General features: G+C 46.9%; 1 protein-coding gene across 1 annotated transcript; it reads right to left on the bottom strand.

Annotated features, from left to right (window-relative positions):
* Positions 1–5,403: 5,403 nt before the first annotated feature.
* On the bottom strand, positions 5,404–7,577 carry LOC124675802 (probable inositol transporter 2). Its single transcript, XM_047211881.1, has 3 exons — positions 7,226–7,577; positions 6,668–7,111; positions 5,404–6,566 (listed from the first exon to the last, which is right to left on the bottom strand). Exons 1-3 carry the CDS (start codon positions 7,427–7,429, stop codon positions 5,457–5,459), a joined length of 1,758 nt encoding a protein of 585 aa, XP_047067837.1. The 5' UTR covers positions 7,430–7,577; the 3' UTR covers positions 5,404–5,456.
* Between the last annotated feature and the right edge of the window lie 15,262 nt (positions 7,578–22,839).

Genomic DNA, 22,839 nt, shown 5'->3' with positions numbered 1-22,839 from the left:
TATTTATGCTCGATAGTGGGTTCATGCCTCCATTAAATGCGGGACAGTGACAGAAAGTTCTAAGGTTGTGGATGTGCTGTTGCTACTAGGGATAAAACATCGATGCTTTGTCTAAGGATATTTGTGTTGATTACATTACGCACCATACTTAATGCAATTGTCTGTTATTTACAACTTAATACTGGAGGAGGTTCGGATGATAACCTGAAGGTGGACTTTTTAGGCATAGATGCATGCTGGATAGCGGTCTATGTACTTTGTCGTAATGCCCTGATTAAATCTCATAGTACTCATCATGATATATGTATGTGCATTGTTATGCCTTCTTTATTTGTCAATTGCCCAATTGTAATTTGTTCACCCAACATCTGCTATCTTATGGGAGAGACACCACTAGTGAACTGTGGACCCCGGTCCTATTCTTTACATCTGAAATACAATCTGCTGCAATTGTTCTTTACTGTTCTTCGCAAACAAACATCATCATCCACACTATACATCTAATCCTTTGTTTACAACAAGCCGGTGAGATTGACAACCTCGCTGTTACGTTGGGGCAAAGTTCTGTGATTGTGTTGTGCAGGTTCCACGTTGGCGCCGGAATCCCTGGTGTTGCGCCGCACTACACTCCGCCACCATCAACCTTCAACGTGCTTCTTGGCTCCTACTGGTTCGATAAACCTTGGTTTCTTTCTGAGGAAAAACTTACTGCTGTGCGCATCACACCTTCCTCTTGGGGTTCCCAACGGACGTGTCATCTACGCGCATCAAGCAGTTCTAACATAATTATTCTTGATGGAACAAGGAATAGTCGGTATACCTGGGTCGCCAAGCTTCTTTGGAACTTTGCCATTGAAAGAGTAATTAGCAAGCATAGTGGAAATCTCCTCATTAGGAATTTTCCTTTTGTTAGAGACAATATCTTTCATATACTTTGAATAAGGAGGCAATTTAATAGCATCAGTCAAAGGGATTTGCAAAAACAAAGGTTTCATCCAATCACAAAATTTATTATAGTGTTCTTCTTCCTTTGATTTTAGTTTCTTAGCAGGAAAAGGCATTTGCTTTTGAACCCAAGGTTCTCTTTCATTACCATGTTTCTTAGCAATAAAATATTCTTTAGTATACTTTTTATTTTTAGCATGCTTTTCAGGTTCATCCTCAACGTCTTCTTTATCATAAGCATCATTCTTATCATTATCTTTATCATGTTCGTTACCACTTTCAGTTTCAGCATCAGAAATAGAAATACTATTAGGATCATTAACAGGCTCAGAGGATTCTACAACAGTTTTATGTTTCTTTTTCTTTTTCCTAGAAGGAGCACTAGTTTCAGTTCGTTGAGAATCTTGTTCAACTCTTTTGGGATGCCCCGCGGGATATAGAGGATCCTGAGTAGAAGCACCAACTATAGTTGTTACTTCATAAGCATGTTTTTCTTTAGAATTATTTTTTAACAAGTCATTTTGCACTTTAGTGAGTTGATCAATTTGAGGTTGAACCATATGAAAATGTTTAACAAGCATCTTAACATCATTGGAGGTTCTCTCCACAATACCATGCAATTCACTAATAGCTCGAGAATTTTCCATTAAATGATTCTCTACTCTCATATTAAAATTATTTTGCTTAACAATATAATTATCAAACTCATCTAAGCATTGATCAGGAGGTTTTGAATACGGAATATCTTCCCTACTAAAGCGTTGAAGAGAGTGTACCTCAATCATGGATGAAGGGGGAGTTATCTTACATAAATATTCTATGGGAGGTAAATTCTTCACATCTTCGGATTTAATACCCTTCTCTTTAAGAGATTTCTTGGCTTCCCTCATATCTTCATCATTTAATTTAATCATACCCCTCTTCTTCAATATTGGTGTCGGGGTTGGTTCAGGTGTAGTCCAATCATCATGATTCCGGCCTATTCTAGCCAATAATTCTTCAACGTCGTCTGGAGTTCTTTTCCTGAAAACACAACCAGCACAACTATCCTGGCATGCCCTAGACTCAATGGTTAGTCCACTATAAAATATATCAAGTAAATCATGCTTTCCAAATCATGTCCAGGCCGAGCTCTGATAAGAGAGCAAAATCTCGTCCAAGCCTCAGGCAATTTCTCTCCATCTTTCTGGTCAAAATTATAAATTCTCTGCAAAACAATATGTTAAGCACTAGCAGGAAAGTATTTCCGAAAGAAAACATCAAGCAAATCTTTTGGACTATCAATAGAATCAGGAGGCAAACGGTTATACCAAGTTTTAGCATCATCCTTTAATGAGAAAGGAAAAATTTTAGCAACGAAATAAGTACGCTTCTTAATATCATCAGAAAACAAGCTACTCAGAGTTGAAAGCTCATTCATGTGTTCTATAGCACTTTCTTTTTCAGTACCACAAAAAGGTGTTTTCTCAACAATAGCTATATGAGATAAATCAAGAGAAAAATCATAATCCTTATCTTTAATGTTTATAGGAGATGTGGCAAATTTAGGATCAGGAGACAGTTTATATCTAACAGTATGTTGTGCAAGAAGCTTTTTAATATTACTTGTACCCGTAGTAGCATTGCATTTATCAATGAAATCATCATCAAGTTCTACATAATCTTCATCAAGATCATCACTAGAGTATTCAACGGACTCGAGTGAATTAACAGGTGTAGCAGTATTTTCATTGGGAGTTTCAGTACTTTCAATTTGTCTAGACCTAGCAATCGTAGCATCTAGAAAAGATCCTAATGAACCATCATTATCAAGCACAACAGAAGCATCATCAAAATTATAAGAGGAATTTTCAGATTCAGCGAAGTACCAGCATTTGAAGCTTGTGGTGGTGAAACAAGTTTACTTATCACGAGATGGTGAATCAAGAGCGAGCGAGAGGTACTCGAGTTGTACCTTTTCTTGTAGTGGATGGTAATATGGCGACTTTAGTATCGCGAGGTTTACCCATGATGGAGAATTTGCAGCGAACAATATCAATCCAAGTGAACTTGCAAATAAAGCTATGCTCCCCGACAACGGCGCCGAGAAAATAGTCTTGATGACCCACAAGTATAGGGGATCGCAACGAGTCTTCGAGGAAAGTAAAACCCAATTTATTGATTCGACACAAGGGGAGCCAAAGAATATTTGTAAGCCTTAACAACGGAGTTGTCAATTCAGGCTACACTGGAAACAGACTTGCTCGCAAGAGTTTATCGATAGTAACAGCTTTATAGCGATAGCGGTGGTGAAATATCAACGACGGTGTAACAAAGACAGCAGTAGTGATTATAGTAAACAACAAGATTAAAATACTGTAGGCACAGGGATGGATGAACGGGCGTTGCATGGATGAGAGAAACTCATGTAACAATCAAGGTAGGGCATTTGCAGATAGTAATAAAGCGGTATCCAAGTACTAATCAATCCATAGGCATGTGTTCCATATATAGTCGTACGTGCTCGCAATGAGAAACTTGCACAACATCTTTTGTCCTACCAGCCGGTGGCAGCCGGGCCTCTAGGGAATCTACTGAAAATTAAGGTACTCCTTTTAATAGAGCACCGGAGCAAAGCATTTACACTCCGTGAACACATGTGATCCTCATATCACCGCCTTTCCCTTCGGTTGTCCCAATTTCTGTCAATTTGGGGCCTCGGGTTCCGGACAGCAATACGTGTATACAACTTGCAGGTATGATCATAAAAAAATGAATATCATCATGAAACAATAACATGTTCAGATCTGAGATCATGGCACTCGGGCCCTAGTGACAAGCATTAAGCATAACAAGTTGCAACAATATCATAAAAGTACCAATTACGGACACTAGGCACTATGCCCTACCAATTTTATGCTATTACATGACCAATCTCATCCAATCCCTACCATCCCTTTCAGCCTACAGCGGGGGAATTATTCACACATGGATGGGGGAAACATGGCTGGTTGATGGAGAGGCGTCGGTGGTGATGATGGCGATGATCTCCTCCAATTCCCCGTCCCGGCGGAGTGCCAGAACGGAGTTTCTGGTCCCGAGACGGAGTTTCGCAATGGCGGCGGTGTTCTGGATGCCTTCTGGCGATTCCGTCTAACCCCCCGTGCGTTTTTAGGTCGAAGACGTTAAGTAGTCCAGAGGGGGCGTCGGAGGCTGGCCGAGGCGGCCTAACCATAAGGCGGCGCGGCCCCCTCCTAGGCCGCGCCGGCCTATGGTCTGGAGGCCGTGGGCCTCCCCCTAGCCTGCCCTTCTGGCTCCGTGATTCTTCTGGGAAAATAGGCCCTTCGACATTAATTCCGGGGATTTTCCTGAAAGTTGATTTTCTGCACAAAAACGAGACACCTGGGCAATTCTGCTGAAAACAGCGTTAGTCCGTGTTAGTTGTATCCAAAATACACAAATTAGAGGCAAAACAATAGCAAAAGTGTTCGGGAAAGTAGATACGTTTTGGACGTATCAGGAGGCGCAGGCCATTGCGTTCACGCAGAGAGCATGGAGAAGATATTGGCCGACAATCGTGCCGCCTTGGCTACTAGGGACGAGAAGATGCGTCTAGAAAAAGAGGCCGCAGCTGCCATCTACCACAACCTCGCGAAAGAGGTAATTGAGGTCCAGAAGGCAGACTCCAAGGCCAAATTCCTTGACGCCGAGGCTAGGAGGATGGACGCCAAGGCCAAGATCCTTGCAGAGGACTCTAGGATCATGCTAGCCGACTTGAGCAACGTCGACGACGACACCAGGGCCTGGTTCATCAAGAGGCGCGCCGATATCCGCGCGCGAGACGCCTGATCGCCGGCGCCATGCGACCAGCACCTTGGCCTCCTTTTGGATATTTTTATTGTTGTTCAGGCCTTGTTGTGCCACTTTTGGACTCCACTTTGCACCGTGACATGTGCAAAGTGTGATGAACTTGTTTCAGCCCTCAGTTTGCGGCTGTAAAATTTCGTGCAAAGTAGTTTCAGCCCTCAGTTTGCACACCAATTTTTGAATTCTCGCCTGCGCCGAATTTGCATCGCGCTGCTGGAGCCTGCCCCAGACGCAAACGGACAAGCGACCATTTCCGCGTCCGTCAGGCGAAGCAAACGGACGCCCGCGGACAATTTCGGCGTCCGAAATGCGTCGTGCCGCTGGAGATGCCCACAAAATTATTTCTTTAGCTACATAGTGCTAGCTAGCCACCGGGGTCACATGATTTGTGTAGTCTCCTACGCTAGCAGTAGTAGTACTACACAGTACCGGCCAGGGGAAGTGGCCAATAAAAAGTTGTCCAGTCCAATCCATGTGAGCATGGTGACTTGGTGAGTTGCATGCGAGCAGAGACAGCGGGCTACTAGCTATGAGCAGAAAAAGAAAGTAGGCAGCTGCAGGCGAGGGGCGCGCGCGGGAGTGAGAGCGAGGGGGTGGGATCGGTCGCCGGAATACAAGCGTTTTCCTTGTAACATTCGCGCGCTACATGAAGGTGCGGATGACACTCACACGCCGTCTTTCTTGGCGCCGCCCGGCAGCTCGCGGCCGCTGTGGGCGCGCGGTGCCCAGAACTTAAGCCTAAGCTCCCGCCTCTCCAGCATACTCTCCACCTCCTCGATGGGCAGCCCCTTGGTCTCCGGCACGCAGACGAGCACGAAGGCGAGCGCCGCCACGGACAGGCACCCGAAGATGAGGAACGTCCACGCCGGCCCGATCGCCTCCGTCAGCGACAGGAACGACTGCGCCACGGCCAGGTTCGACACCCAGTTCGCCGTCGCTGCCACGCCACCGCACACGCCGCGGTGGCGCAGCGGGTAGATCTCCGAGTTGACGATCCACGGCACCGTCCCCATCCCCGGCGAGAAGAAGGCGATGTACAGCGCCAGCCCCGCCATGGCCAGCCATCCGTACGGGCTCGGGCACCCGCGCGTGTACCACAGCCGGTCCTCGCCGTGGCACGTGTCGCGCACCGTTGAATTGGACAGCAGGCACGCGCCAGGAAGGAGCTTGCTGCCGGCGCCGGACGCGCAGAAGCCGCACTCCGGCGAGCTGGCCTTGAGGCACCGGGTGCAGTCCCAGGCGGAGCTGCCGCTCGTCCGGTAATCCGGGCAGGTTAGCGAGCCGTTGAAGTGGCTGGTCTCGGCGGGGCCGACGGCGGGGGAGTGGGAGGTGGCCTCGTGGAACACGGCGGAGAGCAGGGCGAGCGAGGCGATGACGCCGACGAGGCTGATGACCAGCAGCTTCCTCCGGCCGGTGCGGTCGATGAAGTAGATGCTGACGATGGAGCCGAGCGCGTTGAGGCCGGAGGTGACCAGCGAGAGCGCGAGCGCCGTCTGGTTGGAGGCGAACCCGGCGAGCTGCACGATGGTGGGGCTGTAGTACATCACCGTGTTGATGCCCACCAGCTGCTGGAACACCTGCAGCCCCACGCCGGCCACCAGCCCTCGCCGCACCGTCTTCGTCTTCACCAGCGCCGCCAGGCTTACCTTTTCCGTCGACCCCTGCTCCCGCGCCTCCGCCTCCACCGACTCCTTCAGCTCCTGCATCTCCCTCTCTACCTCCTCCTCTGCCATGTATATCTTCCGCAGGATCGCCTCTGCTTCCTCCACCCTCCCCTGACATCATTAATTCAATTCATTCAAATAATTAATACACAAACTTTTAGAGTAGAAACGAAACAAATAAAGAAACCACTATTCCCAAAAAATAATTATACCTTTCTGTAAAGCCATCTTGGAGATTCGGGGAGGAAGAGCATGAGGACGAACTGGAAGACGGCAGGGAGGCCGGCGACTCCGAGCATCCACCTCCACGTGCCCGGCGCCTTGGTGAAGGCGAGGTTGATGAGGTAGGACAAGAACTGGCCGCCTGTGATGAGGAAGCCGTTGGTGCTCACGAGCGCGCCCCTGATCCTGGCCGGCGACGCCTCGGAGATGTAGAGCGGCGCCGTCATGGAGGCCATGCCGACGCCGAGACCGACGAAGACGCGGCCGACCACGAGCTGCACGGGGCCCGTGGCCGACGCCATGACCACCGCGCCTGCGAAGAAGAGCAGGTCGGCCACGAGGATGGACGTGCGCCGCCCGAACCGGTCGTTGGCCCAGCCGCCGACCGCCGCGCCGATGATGGCGCCGGCCACCGCCATGCTCACGATCATTTCCTACACCGACCATGTATACAATTATTCCACAATTCGCCAACAAAACTGTATCAGTGGATCGATTCTTATCAGGATTTCTCGCCCAAGGAGAACAAGAATTCGACTGTTGGGTACCTGGAGCCATGTGTTCTTGTCGACGGAGCGGAAATCGTCCCGGATGTAGAGCAGTGCTCCGGAGATGACGCCGGTGTCGTAGCCGAAGAGGAGGCCGCCGATGCCGGCGGAGAAGGCGAGGCGGAGGACGTAGGGGTTCCGCCACGACAGGGAGAAGCACTCCCGGAAGGCCGAGCCGTCAAACCCGTGCGCGCCGCCCTCCATGACCGGCCGCTACCACTCTCTAATCTCTATCCTCGGAATGCTCAATGCTTACGGATGAGGCGTCCTGGCTGGACTGACAGCTAGTGCACATACACATGTATATACACGAGGGCCCGAGGGGCCATTAATTTCCTTCTTGACTCGTGTGATTGTGTCACGTGTAATAATTGTGATCAAATTCGGCAGAAGATTCCAGTAGTTTGTAGGGGCAGAACAAACTTGACCTGTGTCTTGTCGCCGTTATAACTTTGAATGATTCGATTTGATTCCGAGGATAGGATAGGGTGATCTCATCTGATGGCGAACGATTAGGAGGCCGGACAGCAATGCGCATTAGTGATCATCAGTGTTTTGTTGTGCTACTCTACATCAGTACTACATCCAAGAACCGGAGAAGAAGACATCGTGCTAGCTGCGTGATGTGCTTGTTCTGATTAGTTAACTGAGCGGCGAACGAGCAAAAGAGTCCAAGGAATGCTGGTGGTGGTTCCGAGCCATGACTATCTGTTTCCTGTCCATTTCACATTCACAAGAAGGTACCTGAACAGCTTGAAGCTAAACTGGTTCACAAGAAGCTACCTCCAAATCTTTCCGCAAAAGGAAGCAAATTTAGTGCACATGAGCTGCACCAGCGCTCCCGGTTTTCAAATATTTAAGAATTATATTTTTATTTTCTAAAATATCATTAAATTTATTCTATAAATACATACATGTCCTGAATACTCGAGCGAAGTTTCGGTAGAAACTGCATTGTACTTTGAGCTATAGGAAAAAATTAAATTCATGGTTGTGTATAGGGGCTGAAATTTGTCTTTTTGCATAGCTCAAAATAAACATTTTTTTTTCAAAATTTCTACCATACCTTTGAAATGTTTATATGTATGTGTGTATTCAATTCCAAATTTTTGGAATCCAAGAAATATGGTTTTCAATACTCATGAGCATTGGTGCTCATATGCCAAAGACACTTTCCGCAAAACCACTACAGTAGTTTACACGACTTCTATTATTCTAGACTGTAACATGATAACACTCCTAGTATATTGTACAGAAAGAATAGACATATTATACATATTCAAAGTTATTCATAGTTTTGCATCACTTTGATACAAAGGCTTGGGCGTGTCCCCATTTCAAAAAAGAAATCAGGAACATACCACTTTCGCATAGCACAATTATATGACCTATTTTAAGGTTCTGTTGCAAAATATTAATGAGTCTTTAACTGCTTTGCTTATTGTACAGTACATATGTTCATGTATATATATGGTGTGGTTCCGATCGAGCCATGATTATCTGTTTTCCTCTCCATTTCACCTTCACACGAAGCAACCAGCTGGACACCGTGAAGCAAAACCACTTGGCTTACACAACTTCTGTTATTATTCTTGACCGTAACATGATAGTACTCCGAGTATCGGAAATGCGCAACTGATCTCGAGCGTAGCTGCTCCCGGAGCAAAGACCAATCACGTTCAAGCAGATCCTTGTATTCTACGCGGTATTTTCGATTGTTGTGAAGTTTGGCACAGTGGCTCTGGCCCACATCTGCCAAGAAGTAAATGCGTGAGAAGCGGTTTCTTCCAAACGGAAACCGTCTGCTAATTCACGCCGTCTTAGAGCATCTCCACTCGTCTCCCCGACGAGGCCCCTGAGCGATGTTTTCTCCATCCGGACGGCGTAAATCGGCCAGTCGCGCCTCCGGTTTCTCGTTTTCGTCCGGATTTGGTCCTTCATCCATTCGGCGAGCCCACGCCAACCCCGATCCCCGGGGCGCGCTCGGGGACTCCGGACGAAAGATTTTGGCGCGAAACGTCGTGTGGACCCGCGTAGTCGGCGACAGGAAAACCAAATCCTGTCGATTTTCCCTCCAATTTGCTTGCATATCCCCATTCCCTCCAATTTGCTTGCATATCCCCATTCTCTCCCGCCGAATTTGTCCATTCTCCTCGTCTTCCAGTTCCAGTTCCCGGCGGCGTCTTCTCGTCCACCACCGCTCTCCTCCTCGTCTTCTCGTCCACCACAATGCCGCCGAATGCGACGACGAGGAAGCCGCGGGCGAAGAAGGAGCGGCCGCCCTGCATGACGAAGCAGAGTGGGCGGCGGACGAGAAACGGCGCGAGGTGGAAACAAGCGGCAGGGCGGAGAGGGTGAAAAAAGCCACCGCCAAGAGGGCGGCGGCGGCGGCCCAGGACGAACAAGCGAGGAAGATCAGCATGGCCATGAGCGGCGGCGGCGGCGCCATGTTCCCGGCCAATGGCCGGCGCAAGGTACAAGCGGTTCCCGTCGTCCTTCTCCCCTTCGATGTACTCGCCGTCGCCGCCTCCCATGTTCCAAGAGGGCGCCTACGTCCAGCCGTCCGAGGTTCACGCCGTCGCCGCCCGAGCTTGGACGTCGGCAGCGGCGGCCGGTTCGAGGGCACCTCGCCGGCCATGCGACGAGGGCCGCTCCCGTTCGGTGCGATGGCGGCGCCGAACGAAGAGGAGATCCACGAGATGATCACCTCCGGCTCCATGGCGCGGCTGCTGCGAGCCGGGGGTTCTTCATGGCCGCCGCCGCGAGCCCGGGGTTCTTCACGCAAGAGGAGGCGAGGGCGACGACAGCTGTGGCGGCGCGCAACGAGCATGGGGAGGATGTTGCCGACGGAAGCCAAGCCGTCGAAGAAGAAGACGAAGAAGAAGAAGAACCAACTCAAGCCACCGCCAACATGTCGAAGGGGAAGAAGAAGAGGAAGAAGGACTCGCCGCCTGCCGAGCCGCGTATCAAATGGACGCCGAAGGAAGAGGAGTGCCTCGCTGAAGCTTGGATGACCGTGTCCATGAACGGCGTAAACGGGGCCAATCAGTCGTTCGACACATATTGGCTTCGAGTGAAGCAGGCGTACGACGAACGCAAACTCGTCGATCCCTACTTCAACAAGACGAACATGAACGTGTACCGGGGAGACAAGGCAATGGCCACCCATTGGGGGATCATGCAAACGGCGTGAACAAATGGCACGGCATACAGGAGGAGGTCGAAGAACGGCCGATCAGCGGCCACAACTTGGAGCAAAAGGTATGCTCCGTCGACCCTGCATCACCGAGGTACATCGTCGTGAGCTGACCCGTATCGCCGTACTCTTTTTCCCCAGCTGCACCGTGCTTTGGACATGTACACGGACGACACCGGCATGCAGTTCAAATTCCTGAACGTCTACGCCCGCCTCGAGAACTGCGAGAAGTGGAAGGAAACCCGCACGACCCTCTCGAAGAGCAAAACCGAGCAGTACAACCCCGACGCTCCGGCGGCTGGCGCGGCGGAAGGGCGCCCTGAACTCGGCTAGAAGAAGCTCAAAGAGCTCAAAAAGACGGGCAATCCCGCCGACAGGATGCAGGCGTCGATCGACAAGTGCTCGGGCCGACTTGAGGTCGCACGCCGACGGGAGGAACGACAAGTTCGACGGCAGGTGGCGGGAGATGCTCGCCAACCAAGGCGTCCGGATCGCCTCGCCGAAGACGACGGCGGCGGCGAAGAAGAGGAACACGGACTTGGCGTTCCCGATGGGCGGCGGCAACATGGAACCGATGGACGAGGAGACGAGGAATTGGTACCGGGGCCACCGCAGCCGACATCCTCCGAACCACTCCGGCCAGTCCTTCGTCGTCTCCGCCGGCTCCTACCTCGGCTTCCTCACCGTCTACCTCGTCGACCGCCGGCTGCCGACGTCCACTGCCGCTGCTTCGTCGTCGACTGCCGCAGCCGCTTCGGCCACGACGTGTGAGGAAACTGGTCCGTCGGACACCGCCGTGCCGGCCGGGACTGCCGATGAGCCTATTTCCGTGTAATTCCCCTCCGATCGCCGATCTGTGGCTGATCCTTTTGCTCCTTTTGCCGATCAACTGGCCGTACTTGTAGCGCGGGACGACGCTTTGTTTGAATTTAAACTATGTCCGCCGAACTCCGGGTGGACGACTGAAATACGGTACTCCCCACGACTTAATTTCGTCCAATCCGGCGGTTGTTTCGTCCGGATTTCGCCGTGGGGAGCGCCAACGAGTGCAGATGCTCTTACATCCCAGCCGATCCATCTTCTTTCTTGGTTCCTGCCGCTCCCGCTCAGCCGCATCGTGTGCACACTCGCCTCCGACAACCACAAACTGGCCAGATCAAAGCTTCAACTAGTTTGAACCATAGCTCCAGCATCTGGCGGGGAGCAAATTCAAAGATGGGGATTTTATCTAAAGGGAAAGAACTGGACGTGAGCAAGGATTGGGGCGGATCAAATCGAAGCCACCGCCATGGATCTAGCAAAACCGGCATGAGCACATCTGCGCCGCCCCGAAGCAATTCCACCTCGTCGTCGTCGACATGGACCAGGGGGAGGACGAGGGGTAGATATACACAGGTGAGAAGGGCGCCGAATCCCTATGCCCCTTCACTACGGCCAGCAGAGCCGACGGAGGAGAGAAGAGGGGCCGCCGTGGAGTCGGGGAGGTCGGCGGAGCGCTAAGAAAGGTCAAAGTGCTGGACCGTCACAGTTTCTACTTTCTAGATGGAGCTGTTAATTTATTCTGAGCCAGCAGTACATGCAACGAAAAGATTGGTATAACATTTTTTAACCGGCTTGTATCGGCCCATGAAAATACATCAGCGTGGGTCTCAATGATTCTCATGCCCAATCAACACGGGGGAGTAGATGATCCCGAGATAACACCGCGTCCTCCGAGTATACGGTACATAAATAATAGACGTATTATATCAGGAACACAATTTACAGTTCTACCTACATGAAGCTCGGTTTTTTTCCAAAATATATAAACACAATTTCAAAGTTTCAAACATTCTGAAAAAATATATGTAGATAATGGTATACTCTATGAACACATAAAATCTCAACCTGGAATGACTAAGATTATGGGCTTAAGAAAATTGACAAAATTTGGAGGATTGAATTTTTTTCAGTGTTCACTTTTTTTGGATGTCAGATTTTTGCATTTTTGTGCACCCCAGAATACGCGATATTTTAGGGTTGAGAGTTTTTCAAGTTGATAAAATACGTTTTTTCTACATCTAGAATTTTGGGTCGATTTATATTGCAACTTCAAAATGTATCTTTGAGAACCGCAGTTGTTCCCCAGACGGGCTTCTTTTAGACTACCCACAATGGGAGTATCATAGCTAGTATCATGCATCACATGCATGCAAAAAGCTGATGTGTCACATTAATAAATGAAGAAAGAGATGATAGTAATATCATAGATAGATACTGTATCATAGCACGTAGAACTAGAAAAATTAATGTCAAACCAATTTTGTACACACTTTTGCATTGAGATTCTACAAATCACTAAATATAATTAACTTATGATACTACTACATGATACTATGCATTGTGAAGATAGTATCACACACTAGTATCATATGCATGATACTACTATATAATACTCCCCACTGTGACTAGTCTTACAGATCAGAGTTGACCACACCAACCTGAGTGCAGCCTATCATGAGTAGTAATTTGCCCGTCTTTTTTTCTTTCTTTTAGCTTCTTGGTAGCTCTGTTTTTCTGTTTGCTGGTGATGCTTTTGTAAAGTTTTTTTTCCCTTTTTTTGGATAAAAAAATATACTAATATCGAGAAGATACTAATTATACATAGGCTCCGCAACAACGTAATAGTCCAATTGCAGTACGGATACACACAGTTCAAAATAGAAAAAAAAAATGCTAGAAAAAGAAAAGTCCCACTCTAGTCATTGTACTCATATATAGTGCTCATATAAAAATGTTTGGGAAATAAATGATTTCCACGCACTCCAGAGCAAGAATAAAACTAACGAGTATAACATGAACAGTACATGAACATGGGACGTTTTGATTTTGTTATTTTTTACCCAGGATTCAATGATAGTAATTTTCCCGTGAAATATTTTTATGTAAGTACAATACTTAACCATCTTTCCTTCTAAAATACATTCCAAATTTTTAAACCTTGTTTGGAATTACTGTTTTCTTTTGCATGCATGCATGGGGTACGTTGGCCCCATGTGCATGGATGTATTTTCCCATGGCTAAGCTGCTATAGGCCTATAGTTGCTGGAAACCGATTACAAGAAATCATTTCTCCACCAACCATGCTAAACTGAGAGTGGTCCAAAACCTCGCACACCACCTTTGAAACTTTACAGCGATGCATTTCATGTCATGTCACGTGCATCGGTGCAGAACTTCGACCTTGCAAGTATGGGCAAGACGGTGCGGTGTTCTTTCATCGAGCACTATCCGCTGTACTCCTCACACATCGCTTTTGAAAATCAATGAAATTTTCCTTAGAGCATCTCCACCGACGGTATCTAAATAGCACCGGCAGGTGAATCGTTACAGCCGTATGGAGCACCGGCACAACATTCTTCAATTGGGGAATGGATTTTCACACCGGCGTCCTCTAAACTGGCGTCTCCAAAATCTTTTGTTTTCTTTGACAATATTTTAAAACAATATTTTAATCACATAAAATTATTCATACACTATTTTAACATAGTTTAACACAAATACAAAGAAAATTATTCGTATAATAATTTAAATTAAATCATGCGTTGTTAGTTGCTCCTCTCCTTGCTCACAAATGCGTAACTAGATCTGCCTGAAGTTGAACATGAACACCTGGATGTCGGATTTTTTGGTGCATGTGAAGGAAAGCGGCAAATTGTTGGGGTACATGCTTTACTTCAGCAAGAAGCTCCTGATAATCAAATGGTTGATCATCATGCACAGGTTCTTCGCGCTCGCTCTCAATGGATCATGTTGTGCATGATCACACAGGCGTTCATCACCTCCCACATCTAAGACTCGGACCAAGTGAGAGTAAGGTACCTGACAACGGTGAAACACTGCTGAAACACCCCAAAAGCACGCTCAACATCCTTGCGATCTGTTTCCTAGCATGTCGCAAAATAAGCATCCATCTCCGAAGCTGGAGCTGGGATTGTCTTCACAAGTGTAGCGTACGTTGGATAGATATCATCAGCTAGATAGTACTCCTTATTGTATGCATGGCCGTTTACCTTAAAGTTCACTGCATGAGCTTCTCCCTCAGCCAACATGGAAAACACCAGAGAGCGTCTGCAGCACGTTGATATCATTGTTTGTTCCTGCCATGCCAAAGAAATGATGCCAAATATAGAGGTCATAATCTGCCACCACCTAAAGAATGACACTGCGCTCACCGGTATGCCCCTTATAGATCCCTTGGCAAGTAAAAGGGCAATTTTTCCAATCTCAGTGCATACAGCCGATGCTTCCTAGCATCAGAGGAAACCCTCGGGCTACATTTTGTTATAGGATTCAAGTTGTATCATCTGCCCTTCGTGCTCTCAAATAATCCCCACCAAACACCTCTATGACTGACAAGGGATTAACTTGTCAATGCCTACAAGTTGTAGACTAGGCTTTCGCGGAAAGTAGAGGGCAAGTAGATCTCGAAGGTTCAACCGAAACAGCTGCTTGACTACGAAAATTAGGGTTGTGTTGACAATGATTCGATCCTTTCTTTCTCCCTCAACTCCCCTTTATATAGGAGGTGGAGCCGAGGTTTTCGTGTCATACAAGTTACAATAGCGAGAGACTCTTTGAGTTCGTCCCATAAACATACAAATCTCTTTATTCCTAATCTATCACTATCTTCCATATCGATGTTTGATGGGCTTCCGGACTTTGTAATCTTCGGGTCGTGGGCCTTTAATTATTCCCGGGTACTTTATTCGGCAAGTCCATTCGGGATGCCTATGTCAGTAGCCCCCGAGATTTTGCTTGAATCGCATAGTCGAGTAAAATCTCCGTCGTAAAGTCAATCCATAAATTCTTCGAATTACCATACACTTTCTCTAAAATATTTATATTTTGCGCAGGGATAATGGTAGATGTGGCTGGTTCATCTGACGGATCAGATACCAATTAACTGCTCTCGTGGCAAACCCGCAAAAACCTACTTCAAGGTCAAGTCCCTGGACTCGACCTCAGTATACTGGCGTAATTCGACATGTGCCGCTTAAGGTCTTACCATGAGCCGAATTCCAATCATATTTTATCGAGTACCTAATGCGTCTGCTAGGATTTTTCTTCGCGCCTGTTGATATGGATAAATTAGTAGAGCGCATTCGGGTGCGATACCACACCTCACAGGACGGATCCTAGGGACTTACCTTCGTAAAATATTACGGCATCCAGAATTTTCATCGCGACGGACACACTCTGGGAATATATTGTCGAGTGCCTTTTTCGGCTGCTGGAATTGCTAATTTCTTCGAGATGCTCATGATAATATCTTGATCTCCCGATGGGAGTACATGACGAGTTATATGTAACTCGAAGACATACGACAATAATTTCTCGTTTTATATTTTGTATTGTCATCCTGTTTTTCCTTCCTCTTTCCATGTTTCATCGGGTGCGCGACAAGCGCTCCCGATGGAAGTAGCCCCCGAGGCTACAGACGAGTGCTTGCACTTGGGTGTAGGCTCAACTTGTAGTGCCTATACCTTCTATATTGTTAAACGTGTCACTGTCTTTCTTTCTTTTATTTTCATCGGGTGCGCGACCAACGCTCCCAATGGGAGTAGTGACAAGGTATTAACTTATCAATGCCTACGTATTGTAGACTAGGGTTTCGTTGGAAGTAGAGGGCAAGTAGATCTCGAAGGTTTCAGCCGAAAAGTACTCGACGATTAAGAAACTAGGGTTATGTTGACAATAGATTCGATCCTCTCTTTGTCCCTCGACCCCCCCTTATATAGGAGGCGGAGCCGAGGGATTCGTAATACACAAGTTAAAGAGTCCGGGAGGGTTTCCAACCCGTCCCGCAAGATTACAAGTAGTACTTCCTAATACAACTCCAGCTTTCCTTAATAATAACTTGGGCTTCCGAATCTTCTTATTCTTCGAGTTATGGGCCTTCAGTAAACCCCGGGTACCATCTTCGGCAGGCCCATTGGGAACTAGAGGCGACAAGGAGCTCATCTCGATGGCACGTTCAGGATCGTCGACTTCATCAACTGCAAGCAACGCTTTGGACAGAGGTAAACAGATCGAAACTGGTCTAGTCGATTTTGTTCCTCACCCGCCCTCCCGTTTAGATGCATATACGTATCTGGAGGAGCCTATGGAGATGACGTTTGGCGAGTTCCAATTCCGCGTTGAGAAGGAGGGATCATATCGTCTCGAAATTCCGATCTCGTCGGGATCATCGGCGGTCAATCCCGATTTTTCGGACTCAACATCGTCAACCAAGTCAGGCGAAGAAGAGATTTCGTCGCCGCGCTTCATCAGCACCAGGGCAAGTGAAAAACTCGCCAAGATCTTCAGCGACATGTATTTCGAGTCGTCTGCGGACTCCTATATACGCGATGACGCTCATATCGTCTCGATGACGCGGAATTGGAACTCGCCAAACGTCATCTCCATAGGCTCCTCCAGATACGCATATGCATCCAAACGGGAGGGCGGGTGAGGAACAAAATCGACTAGACCAGTTTCGATCTGTTTACCTCTGTCCAAAGCGTTGTTTGCAGTTGATGAAGTCGACGATCTTGAACGTGCCATCGAGATCAGCTCCTTGTCACCTCTAGTTCCCACAGACAGCGCCAATTGACAAGGTATTAACTTATCAATGCCTACGTATTGTAGACTAGGGTTTCGTTGGAAGTAGAGGGCAAGTAGATCTCGAAGGTTTCGGCCGAAAAGTTCTCGACAATTAAGAAACTAGGGTTATGTTGACAATAGATTCGATCCTCTCTTTGTCCCTCGACTCCCCCTTATATAGGAGGCGGAGCCGAGGGATTCGTAATACACAAGTTACAGAGTCCGGGAGGGTTTCCAACCCGTCCCGCAAGATTACAAGTAGTACTTCCTAATACAACGCGTAGCTTTCCTTAATAATAACTTGGGCTTCCGAATCTTCTTATTCTTCGAGTTATGGGCCTTCAGTAAACCCCGGGTACCATCTTCGGCAGGCCCATTGGGGATGCCTATGTCAGTAGCCCCCGAGATTTTGCCTGAATCGAAGAATCGGGGAAAATCTGCAATTTTAATCATTCAATAACTCTGCCGAATTTTATCACATATCTTTGGATATGCAATTATATATTGTACAGGGATGATGGTAGTTGGGGCTAGTTCATCTGACAGATCAGGTACTAGTTAACTGCTCTAGTGGCAATCCGCAAAAACCTACTTCAAGATCACGTCCTCGGACATGATCTCGGGATACTGGGTGTAAACTTCGACGGGTGCCGCTTAAGGTCTTACCATTCACGTCGAGTCCCAGTCATATTTTATCGGGTACCTAACGCGTCCGTTAGGATTTTTCTTCGTATCTGTTGATACGGAAAAAAGTAGCAAACCGACGTCAGAGACGGTGCCACGCCGCTCAAAACGGATCTGGGGTCTTACCTTCGCAAAGTTTTGCGGCATTCAGAGATTATTCGCGACTTTGGCGCTCTGAGAATATTTTGTCGAGTGCTTATTCGGCTGTTGGAATAGCACATTTTATTGAGTCAACGGATGACTTATTTTGCCTTCCCGATGGGAGTATATGTAGAGTTATTTGTATAACTCGAAATATGCTCACTTCTTCTTCTCTTTTTTTTTAATAATTTCATCGGGCACGCGAACAGCGTTCCCGATGGGAGTAGCCCCCGAGGCTACAGCCAAGGACTAGTGCTTGGTTGTAGCCTCAACACTTTAATGCCTCATGTCACTATATTGTCATTCTTTCTCGACCTTCTCATATCTATCGGGTGCGCGACCAGCGCTCCTGATGGGAGTAGCCCCCGAGGCTATGAACAAATGCTTGCATTTGGTCATAGTCTCTCGCCATTTCTATTTTGTCATACTCGATTTTTTCTTTTTTCCAAAGTAGCCCCCGAGCATTTGAGCAAAAACTTGTATTTGATCAAAGGCTCTCGAAATTACCAGTCCTTACTCTTTGTCACCAACATTCAAATTATTAAAGCCGACCTTTTTTCATTGATAAAGTGACGTTAGTGCTGACGATAGCCACGACCAATGTATCGGGAAGACGCGAGCAACGCTCTCTCTCTGTCTTGCGGGCCCAAAGCCCTCATCAATTTGACACGTCGTGCAAGTGGGGGACACACGTCCTCCGCTTTTCCTGGCGCACACACTGTAGCGTCTGTTCCTTTCCTTCACAGTGAAAATATGCCTTTACCCCTCATCCACGTGTACAACATCCATATCACAATTTTTCCATCCAACGGTGCGTCGTTTCGCCGATTCTCTATTTAAGGTCATCTTCTTCCTGCGTTCACCCTTTCGCTCACGACGCACCTCTGCTTTCCTCTGCAAAAATCCCCCATTGCGCCCAACTCTTCTTGAGCTCAGCCACACCCACGCTTATCGCGCTACGCCATTGTTGATGCACCTCGTCGACTCACCAGGCACAGCACTCCGGAATCCAAGATGGCGACCACTGATCTGGGAAACACTGAGTGGGAGAGATCCAAAATCTCCACCCAAGACATCAACTTGCTGAAGAAGCTTGGGATCAGCAAGAAGAAAGACTCGCTGCGCTTCCCCAGCGAGGAGAGCTATTGATGTCTACGGGTGCTTCTATTCTTGTAGACAGTGTTGGGCCTCCAAGAGCAGAGGTTTGTAGAACAGCAGCAAGTTTCCCTTAAGTGGATCACCCAAGGTTTATCGAACTCAAGGAGGAAGAGGTCAAAGATATCCCTCTCATGCAACCCCGCAACCACAAAGCAAGAAGTCTCTTGTGTCCCCAACACACCTAATAGGTGCACTAGTTCGGCGAAGAGATAGTGAAATACGGGTGGTATGAATAAATATAAGCGTAGCAACGGCACCAGTAAAAGTGCTTTGCCCGGGATCGGCGTGTGGTTGATGGTGGTAATATTGCGGACAGTAGAGATGCGGTAAAACGATAAACAAGCAGCGATAGCGATATTTAGGAACAAGGCCTAGGGATCATACTTTCACTAGTGGACACTCTCAACATTGATCACATAACAGAATAAATAGATAGATGCTAGACTCTACACCCTCTTGTTGGATGATGAACACCACTAACCGTGTAGGATTACACGAACCCTCAATGCCGGAGTTAACAAGCTCCACAATATTCAATGTTCATATTTAAATAACCTTAGAGTGCATGACAGATCAACATAACCAAACCAAGTACTAACATAGCATGCACACTGTCACCTTCACACTACGAAAGGAGGCATAGATCACGTCAATACCATCATAGCAATAGTTAACTTCATAATCTACAAGAGATTACAATCATAGCCTACGCCAAGTACTACATGATGCACACACTGTCACCATTACACCATGCAGGAGGAATAAACTACTTTAATAACATCACTAGAGTAGCACACAGATAAATTGTGATACAAAACACATTGCAATCATAAAGGGATATAAATAAGCACTTCACTATGCCATTCATAACAGTGAATAAGTATTCCGTGAAATATAGCCTAAGAGACCCACACGGTGCACACACTATCACCTTTACACACGTGGGACAAGGAGTCTCCGGAGATCACATAAGTAAAACCCACTTGACTAGCATAATGACATCTAGATTACAAGCATCATCATATGAATCTCAATCATGTAAGGCAGCTCATGAGATTATTGTATTGAAGTACATAGGAGAGAGATTAACCACATAGCTACCGGTACAGCCCCAAGCCTCGATGGAGAACTACTCCCTCCTCATGGGAGACAGCAGCGTTGATAAAGATGGCGGTGGTGTCGATGAAGAAGCCTTCCGGGGGCACTTCCCCGTCCCAGCGGCGTGCCGGAACAGAGACTCCTGTCCCCCAGATCTTGGCTTCGCGATGGCGGCGGCTCTGGAAGGTTTCTCGTACCGTGGCTTTTTCGTCTCGAAGTTTTAGGTCAGGGACCTTTATATAGGCGAAGAGGCGGCGTCAGAAGGTCAACGAGGCGACGACACAACAGGGGGGCGCGGGCCCCCCTTGGCCGCGCCGGCCTACTGTTTGGTGGGCCTGTGGCCCCCCTCTGGCGGCTCTCGGGTGTTCTGGAAGCTTCATGCAATCCTAAGATGCTGGGCGTTGATTTCGTCCGATTCCGAGAATATTTCCTTACTAGGATTTCTAAACCAAAAACAGCAGAAAACAACAGAACCGGCCCTTCGGCATCTCGTCAATAGGTTAGTTCGGAAAACGCATAAATATGACATAAAGTATGCATAAAACATGTAGATATCATCAATAATGTGGCATGGAACATAAGAAATTATCGATACGTCGGAGACGTATCGGCATCCCCAAGCTTAGTTTACGCTCGTCCGAGCGAGTAAACGATAACAAAGATAATTCTGGAGTGACATGCCATCATAAACTTGATCATACTATTGTAAGCATATGTAATGAATGCAGCGATAAAAACAATGGTAAATGACATGAGTAAACAAATGAATCATAAAGCAAAGACTTTTCATGAATAGTACTTTCAAGACAAGCATCAATAAGTCTTGCATAAGAGTTAACTCATAAAGCAATAAATCAAAGTAAAGGTATTGAAGCAACACAAAGGAAGATTTGAAGTTTCAGCGGTTGCTTTCAACTTATAACATGTATATCTCATGGATATTGTCAATGTAAAGTAATATAACAAGTGCAATATGCAAGTATGTAGGAATCAATGCACAGTTCACACAAGTGTTTGCTTCTTGAGGTGGAGAGAGATAGGTGAACTGACTCAACATAAAAGGTAAAAGAATGGCCCTTCGCAGAGGGAAGCATTGATTGCTATATTTGTGCTAGAGCTTTGGTTTTGAAAACATAAAGAGAGCATAAAAGTAAAATTTTGAGAGGTGTTTGTTGTTGTCAACGAATGGTAGTGGGCACTCTAACCCCCTTGCCAGACAAACCTTCAAAGAGCGGCTCCCATGAGTTATTTTTATTTTTGGGTGGCACTCCTTCCAACCTTTCTTTCACAAACCATGGCTAACCGAATCCTCGGGTGCCTGCCAACAATCTCATACCATGAAGGAGTGCCTTTTTATTTTAGTTTTATTATGATGACACTCCTCCCCACCTTTGCTTTCTCAAGCCATGGCTAACCGAATCCTTCGGGTGCCGTCCAACAATCACATACCATGGAGGAGTGTCTATTTAGGTTAATTAATTTGGGACTCGGGAATCCCATTGCCAGCTCTTTTTGCAAAATTATTGGATAAGCGGATGAAGCCACTAGTCCATTGGTGAAAGTTGCCCAACAAGAATGAAAGATAAACACCACATACTTCCTCATGAGCTATAAAACATTGACACAAATCAGAGGTGATAAATTTTGAATTATTTAAAGGTAGCACTCAAGCAATTTACTTTGGAATGGCGGAAAAATACCATGTAGTAGGTAGGTATGGTGGACACAAATGGCATAGTGGTTGGCTCAAGGATTTTGGATGCATGAGAAGTATTCCCTCTCGATACAAGGCTTAGGCTAGCAAGGTTATTTGAAAAAAACACAAGGATGAACCGGTGCAGCAAAACTCACATAAAAGACATATTGTAAACATTATAAGACTCTACACCGTCTTCCTTGTTGTTCAAACTCTTTACTAGAAATTATCTAGACCTTAGAGAGACCAATTATGCAAACCAAATTTTAGCAAGCTCTATGTATTTCTTCATTAATGGGTGCAAAGTATATGATGCAAGAGCTTAAACATGAGCACAACAATTGCCAAGTATCAAATTATCCAAGACACTTTATCAATTACCACATGTAGCATTTCCCGTTTCCAACCATATAACAATTAACGAAGCAGTTCAACCTTCGCCATGAACATTAAAGATAAAGCAAAAACGCATGTGTTCATATGAACCAGCGGAGCGTGTCTCTCTCCCACACAAGCATGTATTTATTCAGAGAATGAAAATAACAAAACGAAAATAAAAGCACACAGACGCTCCAAGTAAAGCACATAAGATGTGACCGAATAAAAATATACTCCCTCCGTTCCTTTTTAATTGACTCAAATTTAGTATAAAATTGTGCTAAATTCGAGTCAATTAAAAAAGAACGGAGGGAGTAGTTTCAAGAGAAGGAACCTGATAATTTGTCGATGAAGAAGGGGATGCCTTGGGCATCCCCAAGCTTAGATGCTTGAGTCTTCTTGAAATATGCAGGGATGAACCACCGGGGAATCCCCAAGCTTAGACTTTTCACTCTTCTTGATCGTAGTATATCATCCTCCTCTCTTGACCCTTGAAAACTTCCTCCACACCAAACTCGAAACAAACTCATTAGAGGGTTAGTGCATAATCAAAAATTCACATGTTCAGAGGTGACACAATCATTCTTAACACTTCGGACATTGCTCAAAGCTACTGGAAGGTAATGGAACAAAGAAATC

Source organism: Lolium rigidum, chromosome 7 (genome assembly GCF_022539505.1).
Source record: "Lolium rigidum isolate FL_2022 chromosome 7, APGP_CSIRO_Lrig_0.1, whole genome shotgun sequence".
NCBI classification, from domain to species: domain Eukaryota; kingdom Viridiplantae; phylum Streptophyta; class Magnoliopsida; order Poales; family Poaceae; genus Lolium; species Lolium rigidum.
This window is presented reverse-complemented; position numbering and strand designations above follow the sequence as displayed.